At 30.7% G+C, this 13,072-nt stretch overlaps 3 protein-coding genes across 7 annotated transcripts; 2 read left to right on the top strand and 1 right to left on the bottom strand.

Moving 5' to 3' along the window:
- Window positions 1-119: 119 nt before the first annotated feature.
- Window positions 120-9,208, bottom strand: Herc4 (HECT and RLD domain containing E3 ubiquitin ligase 4). Of its 5 annotated transcripts, none has more exons than XM_029317113.2 (18): window positions 8,748-9,208; window positions 6,788-6,988; window positions 6,603-6,713; window positions 6,358-6,480; window positions 5,964-6,239; window positions 5,702-5,853; window positions 5,498-5,614; window positions 5,094-5,354; window positions 4,773-4,900; window positions 4,439-4,607; window positions 4,063-4,350; window positions 3,571-3,750; window positions 3,022-3,108; window positions 2,766-2,951; window positions 2,343-2,653; window positions 2,084-2,233; window positions 1,669-2,008; window positions 120-1,477 (listed from the first exon to the last, which is right to left on the bottom strand). In XM_029317113.2, exons 2-18 carry the CDS (start codon window positions 6,900-6,902, stop codon window positions 1,325-1,327), a joined length of 3,147 nt encoding a protein of 1,048 aa, XP_029172946.2. In that variant the 5' UTR covers window positions 6,903-6,988; window positions 8,748-9,208; the 3' UTR covers window positions 120-1,324. The 5 variants fall into 5 exon arrangements, with proteins under 5 accessions (XP_029172946.2, XP_029172949.2, XP_029172947.2 ...); XM_029317116.2 differs by having other exon boundaries at window positions 6,788-6,971; window positions 8,748-8,815; XM_029317114.2 differs by lacking the exon at window positions 8,748-9,208 and adding an exon at window positions 7,741-8,741.
- Window positions 9,209-10,668: 1,460 nt separating this feature from the next.
- LOC146722158 (uncharacterized) lies at window positions 10,669-11,741 on the top strand. The gene is made up of 2 exons (XM_029317126.2): window positions 10,669-10,728; window positions 11,117-11,741. The coding sequence occupies exons 1-2, from the start codon at window positions 10,711-10,713 to the stop codon at window positions 11,723-11,725; spliced, it is 627 nt and encodes a 208-aa protein (XP_029172959.1). The 5' UTR covers window positions 10,669-10,710; the 3' UTR covers window positions 11,726-11,741.
- Window positions 11,741-12,668, top strand: LOC114941924 (uncharacterized). The gene is made up of 2 exons (XM_085485333.1): window positions 11,741-11,874; window positions 11,956-12,668. Exons 1-2 carry the CDS (start codon window positions 11,754-11,756, stop codon window positions 12,048-12,050), a joined length of 216 nt encoding a protein of 71 aa, XP_085341459.1. The 5' UTR covers window positions 11,741-11,753; the 3' UTR covers window positions 12,051-12,668.
- The last annotated feature ends 404 nt before the right edge of the window (window positions 12,669-13,072 follow it).

Below are 13,072 nucleotides of genomic sequence, written 5' to 3'. Positions count from 1 at the left end.
GCTAACATATTATTGTAATTTATATAACACGATATATATATATATATATATATATATATATATATAGATTTTTTTTTGTTAATTTATGTAGTAAGCTTTAGAAACAGTGATTACATAACTTATATAAGGATAAACTTTATTTTCTCATTTGTTTTATAATACAAGAAATGCATCTAAGTCAACAATTTACAAAATATTTCATATATGATCATATGAAATTTCATCAAAGAATACACACACAGCTCGAATATATCCTGTATCATTTAAATTGTCTAAATTATGTCCATAAAAAAATGCAATCGCAAAAACGAACCTAAAAAAATATATTCTGGCCATTACAAATAAATGCTTCTCTTTCAGAAGTGCGTATTATTATTTTATTGCAAACATCATACGGAGTTGCTGCTTTACACATCCGCACATTTCTCTTTTTAAATACATCTTAAATATGTGTACACACGACAAGCTCGAAAATACACTTTCAAAGAAACAACGTGCTGGCGGATATTAAATATTAGAGTTCTTGTAAAGTAGCGAAACTTGTCTGTGTGGTTGTCGCATTAAAAAAGTTTTCATTAAACTGCTAAGTGACATTCCCTGAGTATCATATCCTCTTTTCGACTCAAGTACATTAAAGCACATTAATAAATTAATATCTCATGTTTCTTTTTGCAATCAACTGACAATTTTCTAATAAATTACATATTAAAATTCTTTTGTAATTAATATCCATGAATTTTTATATGCAAATAAAATCGTAAACTGTGATTGTTCTTCGTAATCTTTATCAAATTTAATGAAATAATCAGTTATATTATCATACTTTTTATTGACATTAATGTTTGATAAAAAAAAAATATTAATAATTGATTTAAGTCGGCATTAGCCGGCTAATGCCGACTTAAATCAATTATCAATATTTTTTTTAGTAGAAAGTTTAAATTTAATTTTTAGAACTCGTTTACTTCATAACTCATTGACGAGTCATTATCACAATATTTCAATCTTTTACATATATATTTTTCGATTTTTTTATGTAATTCATTGGGTGTAATCATTGAGCATTTAATTTTTATGCATGACTAATGTAAGAAATACAGAATTCCTTTTTAATATCTAATTAAATATCGAAGAAAAATCAAAGTAATCGATTAATTTTCTATGCATGAATAACCATTTAACACATTTACATAAGGAACTTGTTCTTCATGGATATTTCATTTTCGCTAAATTTGTAATTGGATGTAAATTCGTATGTAAGTAGAGTTAACAATTAAACGATTATATGAGTCATGAAAAAGGCTTTATACGTGAATTTTCGTTTTCATACGAGTGAAAACCCTTGATTATGTTGGATAGCTTGCAGCAACTTGTATTTCAATCTTTCACGCGTTTGATAACGCGGCAGATCTAGCAGATTAAAGCACGTATGCGCAGCAGGCAAGAAACGTTCGTCGGTCATCGGTTGTATCGTTATCTGCAACAAAAATAAATGTCAAATGATACATTTAATACAAAGATTTTGCAACTGTAGATCTAGTCTTTTTAACTGAACTGACTGCATTAGTTCAGAGTTTATTATTTTCACTTTATATTAGAAAAAAAGTATAAACTCTGAACTAGCATAGTCAGTTCAGCTAAATATGTTATTATACCTTAATAACTTACCTTAATAGCTTTCATACCCTGTATAGGTATTCTGTCACTGCCTGTTAAGAAGAGTAAAAATTTCTTCTTTTCCTCTAATGGCAACTCGTGGAAAACTTGCCAGAAGAGCACGATAGTGGGATCGCTTTTGATATAGCCATCCTTATAACTGGCATTCTTTTCTAATTCCTCCCAATCATAATTTTGATTACCAATTACTAAGGACATTAATTCGTGGCTGTGAAAGAGCTCTAGCACTCTTCCACCACACACCTTATGGAAACCCTTGTGAAATGCTTTGAACTGTGATTCCACTGACTTGTTTAGTATATAGTCCACGTAAAGATTCACATACTGTTGCCTACATAGATAAAAATATTCAGCTTTTACTCTTTTCTGAACACTATGCTGATATGTGTGTGCAATGCTTACGTACTTATTTCTTAGTGTTACAGAAACTTTGCTACCATCAGGTATAAACTCGAAACTTTTCTGCTCACCAAACACTTCTCTGGTTATCTCGAAATTTAAGCAAAATACTTCTTCAAAGTCCGATTCGTTGTAATCGAGAATACTCTGCATACTTCTGTGATTATGAATGCGCACACTCGTTAATAATTTGTTAATATATATATATATATATATATATATATATATATATATATATATATCAAAGATTCTGGAATATTACATACTTGGCTATTATGGGTGACATATTCTTGATATCATTTAATCCAACTGTTTCACCCAACAGTTTCTTATATAAGGCCAATGGGAATGCTAAGTCGATGATTATGAAATTGTAAATAGCCAGGCCACATAGAAGGCCGATTAAGAAATACATAGATTCATCATCCAATGTGTCCGAGTTAAACCAGATTGTCCTTGTCTCCTCATATTCTTTAAACATACCGTACTTAGGATCAAGAATTTCTCGCAGGAGAAGCATGAAAAATTCTTTTTTCACGCCACCTACGTCTTCAGCTTCCTCACCTTGAAATTTAACCTGAAAGAATTTGTATACAACTATATAAGATCTTGGAATCTTTTCAGATCAAAATCTTTTGATCCTTGAAAAATGCGTCTAATTATCTGGATTTAGAGAGTGTGATACTCACTCTAAGTGGTTTCTTCAGTTCACTAGAATCATATCGAGATAACTGTTCCAAAGTATCTTGGACCATATTGTTCCGCGACACATGCAATACTACAAATTGACTATAACGCTGAGGATTTCCATTGGTAAAACCAAGCATTATATCACTTAGAACTCGTGATGCAGCTTCATGCATTGCGGATTGCATCTATTATAAATACAACATATTTAAATAAAATATGATTATTTTTATACAACTTATATTATTTTTTTTATACCTGTATAGCTTGATCTGTTTCGAGCAATGTAGTTTTTGCTTCAGCATCGAATAGGAAAGGATAATTGCAAAAGTATATTTTACGATACTGAAAAATTATAACAAAGAATTATAATGCGCAACAATATATTCAGTATATTGCTCTCTTATATAATTTATTCTGTATTAATGTGAATTAACCCAGCAAACACCGATATATAATTGTTACATTGCTATAATAAAACGGAATATAATAGGTAATATAACGTGTATGTTACATCCATGTTAGTTGTAATTTCCCACTCATAGATGTAACATTTTAATATAACATATATTACATTGTAGTTATATTGTAATTATATACCAAATAGCACATTGATGTATTGATAAGTCAGTGCTATCTTGGGATATAATAACTACAATGTAATATATGTAATATTAAAAATGTTACATCTATGAGTGGGAAATTACAACTAACATATACGTTACATGTAACATGCTTGAGTATATAACATTTATATACTATGTTTGCTGGGAAGGAACTCGCTATGATAGTTTAGAGATGACTTACGTAACTCCGATCATCTTCCGATATCCACGAGACATAATCACGATTGATATCTATATGCTGGGGCAATTCTGGCAAGTGAAATGTCTCGTAGGGTACTCTTATACCAGCTACTATATTTAATTTGTACAATAATCGTAACAGTTCTAAAAGAGATTTTAGATTTTCATTCCATGTAACAACCTACAAAATACACGCTTCAAATTATTATTACGATATAAGAGATTTTTCTTTCTATTTCTCTTTCTAAGAATGTTTTAAAATTTCCTTAAAATATTTTATTTTTTTGTAATGATTTTTGTCTTTTATAGTCGAAAAAAATAAAAATACTGTCAAGATGTACCAGTTTGATTGCACTTACTAAACATATAATGTTGATAAAATTGTAACAGAAATAAAGAGCTACGATGGAAAAAGTCTTGAAAATTTCAAAACAGTCTTTGATGATTTAGGCATATATTCGTCAGTCACGCAATTATTTCTACGTATAGTTACTTGGTCTGGGATTTGCTCCACAATATGCAACACTGTAGACTTGTAAATCCTCACTAGTCTTTCAAAATAGTATGCCGAGGTTGCGCTCCACCATATACCCACAACCTTACAAGCTTCTGCTTTCAGTTTCAATACTGCTTTGCAGAATGGCATTTGTAGAGAACTAAAATTTGATAGATTTGCAAAGCGATGATACAGTGGCAACGTTAAATACACTCTCAAGGACTCAACGTCAGGTGGAGAATCGACGAACGATGGTATCAGACTATCGGTTATGCATGTAAAAATCTGAAATAAGAGAATATAGTGTTGCCAATAAATTCAATGTTAAATTTTCTAAGTAATATTCTGGTACATCATACGTCTTGAATCATACCAAGTCTTGAATCGTATTGTTCTCCAACTCTGAGATAATTCCGAATAATTTAATCGCGCGGTCAAGATCAACCCCATGATTTTTGCTCGAACAACCATAATGTTTCTCATTATCAAGTAAAAAAGACGCATTTATACACGCTTGACTTTTGAATACAGTTTCTAGATAACTGAAAACATTGGATAAATAATTGAAATCCATATAAGTGAAGCTGTGGCAAATAATTTAGATCAGAATTGTGTAATCTGATATCACGCGAGAAAAATGAAAAAATACGAGCGAATAATAAGATCACACAACTTTTCTTAATTAAAATAAAATATACTCTACGCACGTCATTAATTCATGATTAACTGGTGAGCCTGATGGGACCCTCTGACAGTCAGCTAGGTTTTCCTCTGTCACTGTAAGAATTCGGGAGGTTGACCCTAATATTCTACAGTCATCTGGTTCTATATTATCCTGTAGATATTTAAACAAAAATAATATTCCGTGTATCATCATAGAAACGACGCAAGATTAAATATTTCATCACGCGTTCTCTTTTTCTCCTTTTTTTTGTAAGAATTGGAAAATAAACATATAGTTAAATTTATATAAATTTGGAAAAAGCAAATTAATAAAAAGCCGCATAAGATGATGAGAAAACACACACTTCTCTTGGGGTAATTGTGACAAAACAATGATCAGCACCACTGAAAATGTGTCTAACGACACAATCGATTTGTGGACTATAGTACAGCTCGAGTTTCATCGATGATCCGCTCGGCGAGGACCATGGTCCCAATACGACTTGTGGCGTTGTGGCACTTCGTGAGGCACGATTACCCAATTGGCCAGCACCACCTAGACCCCATGCATAAACCCTACCTCTAGATGGTACTAAAGCCAGTGTGTGTCTTTTGCCACAGGATATCTATAAAATATAATATACCAAATATTAAAAAAAAAAAATATATATATATATATATATATAAAGTACATGATTAATACAATATCACACACTTGATTGCACAGGAAATTTTTAATTCAATATTGTATTTATAAGTTGTAACCTACTTGTGTTACTGTGCTACCCATCAATTCCATAACTTGTCGTGGCAAGATTTCATTCATACCATTTCCATGACCTAATTGACCATACATTCCTGCACCACAAGTAAACACTCCACCATCCTGGAATTAATCGCAGACAATAAGTTTTTATAAAAATGAAATCTATTAATTTTTGAAATATAATATTATGCAATTAATAAAACTTACCAATGTTAAAAATACAGAGAATTCCTCACCACACGCCGCATAACATACTTTTGCGTTTCTCAGAGTACGTAGTTGGCATGGCACACACCTCTGCTGTGTATCATTTAGTCCTAATTGTCCAAAAGTATTTCGTCCCCATGCAAATACAACTCCTGTTCGAGAAATTAAATTATAATGTTGAGACGTGTTCAAACAAACGTCGAAATCGAATGGACATCGAAAAAGATTCGTTGATTATATATCAAATATAATAGAAACTCACCTGATTTTGATATAACTACAGTATGATATCCTCCACAAGTGATAAATGCAATTGGTACAGCGGCTAAAGTATAAATCCTTTTTGGTTTTATTTCAGTAATTACATGAGGTCCTATTCCTAGCTGTCCCTCTGTATTACTACCCCATGCATATAACTCCCCATCATTGGTCAAGGCAATCGAATGCTCTACGCCACAAGCAATTTGCACTATCACACTTGTACCCAATGTTTTTACCATACGTGGTGTATGTTCTGTACAATCAACACTATTTAACCCTGAAATAATAAATAAATAATAATTATCTTTATAATTCAGAGGAAATGTGTCATTATAAATATCATTTCAACATATAAAAAGTACAAAACAATCAAAAATTGTAAACATATATATTACCTAGTTGACCCCTCATATTAGAGCCCCAACTAAAAAGTTGTCCCCACTCGTTCACAGCCAAAGTATGGCAACTACCACATGCTACTTTCTTGAATACAAATGCATCCAGGCCAGGTATGTGTTCTATATATGTACAAAATCATTATATCTTAGCAAAATTAATACAAAATTTTGTGATCTTTGAGATACATTACTAGATTATATATTTAATTTTTATTATTTAATTATATTAAAAAATTACTCACGCAATCTTTTTCTTGCCTTTTCATGACCAAGTTGTCCATAATCGTTATTACCACAGGAATATACTTGCCCTTCAATTGTAATGGCTACAGTATAATTTTCTCCACATGCAACTAAACAATTTTTAGTTAGTATTTTCTCGTGACAAAAAATTACACATTTTTATAAGATTTTACAAGAGACTTACTTTCTTCGATCTCATTGGCTTTTGCAAAATCCACTTGTCGAGGCATAAAGATATTCTCATCCTCGATACCACCCAATCCCAACTCTCCATGTATAGTACTGCCCCAACAAAACATTTTTTTGCAAAGTTTGATTCGTTTTGCTGCTATATTACTTTCATTTGAATATCCTCCCGAGTTGCTTGCCTATAATTAACAGATATCTATTTCAAGATAAAATACATTATTAAATTTGTATAAAATAATTATGTATGCCAGATATTATCAATAATTTAATTAACAAAGTAAATTAATTAGGTCCAATGTTGGAACATATTCGTTATTGTTGATTTGTCAAGTAAAAATTTTTCAAATTGAAGTAAATTAATACAAATATATACATCTTAATATTTATATATTTTATATTGAATCCATGAAATATTAAGATGTTTTATGCTCCTTTTGCTTGAACGCTGTATAAGTATATGCCAATGAGCAACACAATGTAAACTTGTTTCAACACTTGGTTTGCTCAAAGAATGAATAATTCGTTCATAGAATATATATATTCATTTATTTTTTAGTCTCTAATAATCTCTCTCATTAGTCGTTTAATAACTTGATAATTAATCGACCGAAACTTTTGCCATATATTAATTTATTTCTAGTGTGAATTAATTAATTTTCAACACAATATCACAAAAAGTGAAAGTTATACGCGATGAATTTTAATTTTTAACGTGTCATTCTTTTAAAAAAAAACGATCTGTCACTCGAAAAAAATCAATTAATAAATATTTGCGTTCGCTGACGTTTCTCTCTCTCGGTCAACCACATGAGGCACAATTAGAACATGGTGAAAACTATATAATATTCTTTTTGCGAACGAACGATTCGTAGGTGAAACCGAGCATACCTAAAAAGAGGATATTAGGTAGCATCGCGCCGGGTTAAGAATCACGTGTCGGCGACTAACCATATTTATCCGTATCCCTCGTAAAGGAGCGTCAGGCTTGCGGGCGGGACATGTTATTTACGCGAGACGACGTGGTGGGTCCTAAAAATAATGCTCCTCCGTGGCAGCCTCCTCCTCCGTAGGAAGCCCTCCTGATCAGACGGTTAGGTCGCGATCACGCGGGAAATGACAGATATATAATATGATTGAATTGTAGTTACGAACACTCTCGTTCGCGAAAACCGTGTACAGACGTTTCGACTGCAAATTCCTCCTTTCACAAGACATGTGGAAGATGTTTTTTTACGTGCGCGAGACGCGTTTTTATTTTATTTTCTTTTTCGCGCGTTATATTTATATACTTGCGAGCAACGATTTGGAGTCTTGATGACTGCGCGGACGGAAGTGTGAGAGGTTAACTCGAATACTTTCACAAACAACTATTTGTGTTGTCATTCGAAGATTCTAGAGAGTGAACCTTTTTCTTACGTCATAATAATACAAAAAAATTTCAGCAGTTTCGTTATCGAAAAAGAAAACGAAAATAAAAAAATAAAAAATGAGTGATTGTTTCTTTTCTTTAAGACAGATTCCTTTTGAAGTACGACGTAAACGAATGATACATTTTATAAAAATTCTATTTCACAGTAAATGAACCGATGAGTGCGGGAGAGAGAAAAGATCGTCCGCGATCATCCGCGTGACGTTTGACGTTTGACGTTTCTCAAACGAGGAGATGACACTACGCGAATATTGCGCCGAATTATTTTTATTTTCGACAGATAACACTCCCCCCCCTCTCATTTTTAGCGAAATATCGATATATACTAACGATCCGTTATATTTTTTAGCCAAGAGAATTAATTATTCAAAGTGTAAATTACGATAGAATAAGAAAGAGGACAAAATTTCCGAAAATTCGAATACATATATATTTTATATATTTCATGGCTCTAGACTCTAGATATATAGCGATTCACCGACTTGAAGTTGGCCGGATTTCAGCTTGTCACAGTATCTGACAGTACCTGAGCAAACTTCCCGCGGCGAATGGTTAGGTTATTGTGTTGTCGCTGATGACATTCTGCACCGATGTTTCACAGAACGACGACGACCGAATGATAACGCGAGCGAGATGACGAGACAATATAGTAGGACGACGCGTCGTTTTTCTCCACGTAGCATAACAGCGAAGAAACGGAGTACGTAATTCGATTCCCTTAATGCATATATATCGCTTCATTTACATGCTCGTCGATTTTCAGCCTCGTCGAGAACAGCGATATACAAAATCGTGTCAGTCAGTGCATGACAGTCGCGTATTTTTTTTTCTCTTCCAACGATCAAACATAACGTTACGTTTATTTAATTCGATATGTGTTTGTAGGTAGACACATAGACACTATGTACACATCACGTAAAATACATATATATATATATATATATGTCTTTTTTAATTTACGTAAGTCACATATTGACAACCGCGGCACAAGAATGTATATAAGGTAGACGGGCAGAGATACACTTTAAATAAATGTTTTCCCTTCTCCAATCAACTTGTTTCGCTCTTTTTGCTATAGTGACAAGTTTCATCGAGTTTATTTGTTTCCCAATAAAATACAATTTATAATTTTTGTTACATTATAAAAGAAAAACTTGCATACCAAATAATAATATATATATATATATATATATATATATTTTCGTTAGAATATATATCGATTGTGTGCTATTAATCGATATATCGATTAATAGCATACAATATATATATACTCTCTGATATGTGCATAAATTCATATCATATTCATAGAAACATTCTTGTCCCCGTGTGTATTGTATGTCGAGTTGCAAAGAAATTTTTGTACGTGTTATTCCTTATTAATTTTTACATCAAAATATATTATTTTTATATTTATAGAGAAGTAAGTACATATATATTATATTTCAATAAAATTAAACTAACATCTTTCTCGCTTTTCATACAACAATGGATACATGCATGCAAAGGTTAATTACTATATATCGTGTTCAAGAATTATCAGAAGAATATATAATTAGGCAAAAGATAACAAGAGAACGTTTTTGAATCTTTGGTAGAATATTTTTCAACAAGGGGTAAATATATAAACTGAAATTTCGATTCGACTTAAATAATTCGAAAAAAAAATAAAAACTAAAATTAAAGCGAGTCATTGAATTTAAATGATTGAAGCACCCAGGGAGAAACAAGAAATCGGATCGACGTCGATTAGACGTAAATAACGTCTATAACTTTTTCAGTTCAAATTAGACGTCGACTAGACGTCGATATTATTTGCTAAAACAATCAGGCCAGACATCAATAAACATTTCATTTTAATCCATAATAAAATACTTTTCATGTAAAAAAACATATATTAAAATTTATATATAAAATATATATGTGATCCATATATATATATATATATTTTTTTTTTATTTGTGTTGTATAATTTCTCTTTGTGTGTGTAATATATTAATTAATTATAAAAATAAAGGTAAATTAATTATTATATATATATTATATATATATATTTACTAATTATGTATGAGGAAACTTTATATGAAAATATAACTTTAATTATTTAAATGATTGGTTCGATAACGCTTATTTTGATTTAACTGTCGTATAAAAGATAAGTTGCGAGTTGCGACACCGCCTTGCGACTAAATATAGTACCAACTTAACGCAACGAGTTAACGAACTCATTCTGTTATTGTTCCGTGATCGATGATCATTCGTTGAAGTTCGTTGAATGTTGAACTGTGCTTGTGATAATATTTGTTCTTCTGGAGGCCTATTCTGTAACTTTTAACAAATGCGTTATAACTGTAACGCATGCGTTAGTCGTCGTATCGTCGACGAATTCATGGTTAACAAATGAATTATAGTTATAACGCATGCGTTAAAAGTTACAGAATAAGTCTGCTGGATCGATTGCTATTCTAATAAAGAAGTCATCACCAACAAAAATGAGTGAAAGTCCACCGGTAAGTGCTTCATAATTTATAATTTCTTAATAATCTACTTTTTACTTTTGTGCCTCAAGTCGTCTGTAGGTTATAATTGTTTCATAAATAAATTACAATTTTCATATAAATAGTTCATAATTTATATATATATTAATAAATTATTTTGATTTATTTAATTAAAAATATTGTATGCTCTTATATATACACTTTTCTTTAACTCACTCTTTAACTAACCTCAACATATACGGAATTATTAATAATAATATTGTCACTATTGCTTCTTTTTTGCTATTATTTATTTAAAGTTTATTATCAAAATTTATTACATAACATTATTGTGAATGCAGTATAAGCAATATATTTTAGTACTGATGTTGTTCTTGTATTATTTTTACATCTATCATAGGAAAGTAGGAATCGTCGTAGAAATACGAACAAGCAAATAATTAATGAATTAGTTAGGCAATGTAGGAATCAAAGAAAATTGGACGATTTAAGAAATCGAATTACTACTGTCTACAAGACAGAGGCTTCATCCGATGAAGAGGTTTCATCCGATGAAGAGGTTTCATCCAATGAAAAGGTTTCATCCGATGAAGAGAATAATGAAATGCTGCCCATTCCAGGGATTGAAGATATTTCTTTATTAGAAACAAATTCTGAAGTATCAACAGAATCTGATGCATCTATCGATCAACTTGAAAATGAAAATATGGATGATAACAATAATTATAATAATGACAATGACAGTGAATTACATTTTGAAGATGAGAATAATGACAGCGAAGGAAGTGTTGAAATTAATGATGCTAACAGATATAGTAACGATGAAGAAAATGATGATTTAATGATTGAATTTGAAAATGACGAACAGAGAGGACGCTATGTTTTAAAAACATTGAGGGAGTGGGCCCTTGAAGGAGGTGTGTTATCTATGAAGAAGTTAAATGATTTACTTCGTAGATTGAGAGTATTGTTTCCCATCTTACCTAAAAGCTACAAAACCGTTAGGTGATAATGAAAAAATTGTAGCATCAAGACTTATGACCAAATTGATGACTAATTCCTTAGCGAAACAATTCAACTTTGATGGTCATAATCCTCAAAAGGCTAAAGTTAATAAAAGGCCATTTAAGAAACTGAAACTATGGGAATTATTTCAAGGTATTTTATCTTCTTTTCAATATTTTGTTTCATCTTAAGTTTATTGTAGAAAAAATTCATAAATATTTCTTTTTTTTCTAGGAGTTATGCTATTAAAATTTCCTACCAGTGATTTGGAAGATGCCTTAAATGCAGTCAGAAATTGGCTACGAAACGCTGCTGGGCGTAAGCAATAAAATGTGCAATTTCATTTTTTTTATTTTTAACAGAATCTAATGTATAAGAAAAGCAGAGGTAAAAAGTGCTCGCATACGAGAATATTGCGTTGTGATATCTTATTATTCTTAGACGACTCTTTACAAGGTCTTTTTCTCGATACAAATTAGCACGGGGGAGGTTTCCCATTAAAAGGGAAGAGGTCATTTAATATTCGTCATAAAATGCAATTAATTATTTTTTTTTCTTGAATGTGAAATATGATCTCTATTCATGTGCAATTTGCGAAGTCTTATGTCATTTTTATTTTGTTATTGTATTTTTGATATTGCTGCTTTATTTTGAATATTATTTGTCTTATTTTTTATTTATGTAACTGATAAGACATTGTCAGGTTTAAATTTGATTTGAATTATTACATATAAAAGTTTTTAGTTGAAGTATGTATATGTAGAATATATATGTACACTAATAAAGAATGTATATATATACATATATAAAATATATATATTTATAATATATATATATCAAGACACGATAAGATGGCATATACTGGAGTTTTCAGTATGTCAACAAAGATTATCCTGTATTGAAATTGTCCAATACATATTAATAAAAAATAGATATAAGGTTAATAATACATATAAAATTATTTTCTAAAGTGTCTTTTCCATCCTTTCAGTTTCAATTATATAAATATATGTATAACAATCTAAATACCAAGATCCAAATAATTTTAGTGTTGGTTCTATTTTTTTCATTCGTAAATTAAAAAGGTAATGTAAATTTTCTAAAGAAAATATATTTGCATGCATCCAATATTACAATTCAATGAATATTTACTGAGCAATTTGTTTTGATTAGAATATTACATTATTCTATATTTTACAATAAAAATATACTTAGAATTAAAATAAAATGTTCACTGAATGGTGTAAGTAATACTGCACTTATTGCCTGCGTTCGCAGCAGAGAAAGTAGAAGTGTCTGTTGTAAAATTATTGAATTTGAGTATTGTATGAGCTTAGGTTTAGTCAAAACT

The sequence above is a fragment of the Nylanderia fulva genome, unplaced genomic scaffold (assembly GCF_048542155.1).
Source record: "Nylanderia fulva isolate GAGA-0341 unplaced genomic scaffold, ASM4854215v1 Scaffold36, whole genome shotgun sequence".
Taxonomy (NCBI): domain Eukaryota; kingdom Metazoa; phylum Arthropoda; class Insecta; order Hymenoptera; family Formicidae; genus Nylanderia; species Nylanderia fulva.
The sequence above is the reverse complement of the archived record's forward strand: the minus strand, read 5'-3'. Positions and strand labels throughout refer to the sequence as shown.

Coding starts and splice junctions, on each gene's coding strand:
- LOC114941924 (XM_085485333.1), top strand. CDS start 11,754: ATGACCAAATTGATGACTAATTCCTTAGCGAAACAATTCAACTTTGAT. Junction 11,875..11,955: donor ACTATGGGAATTATTTCAAG/GTATTTTATCTT, acceptor TTTTTTTTCTAG/GAGTTATGCTATTAAAATTT.
- Herc4 (XM_029317112.2), bottom strand. Junction 5,355..5,497: donor TGGGTAGCACAGTAACACAA/GTAGGTTACAAC, acceptor TATATTTTATAG/ATATCCTGTGGCAAAAGACA. Junction 2,654..2,765: donor AACTGAAGAAACCACTTAGA/GTGAGTATCACA, acceptor AAATTCTTTCAG/GTTAAATTTCAAGGTGAGGA.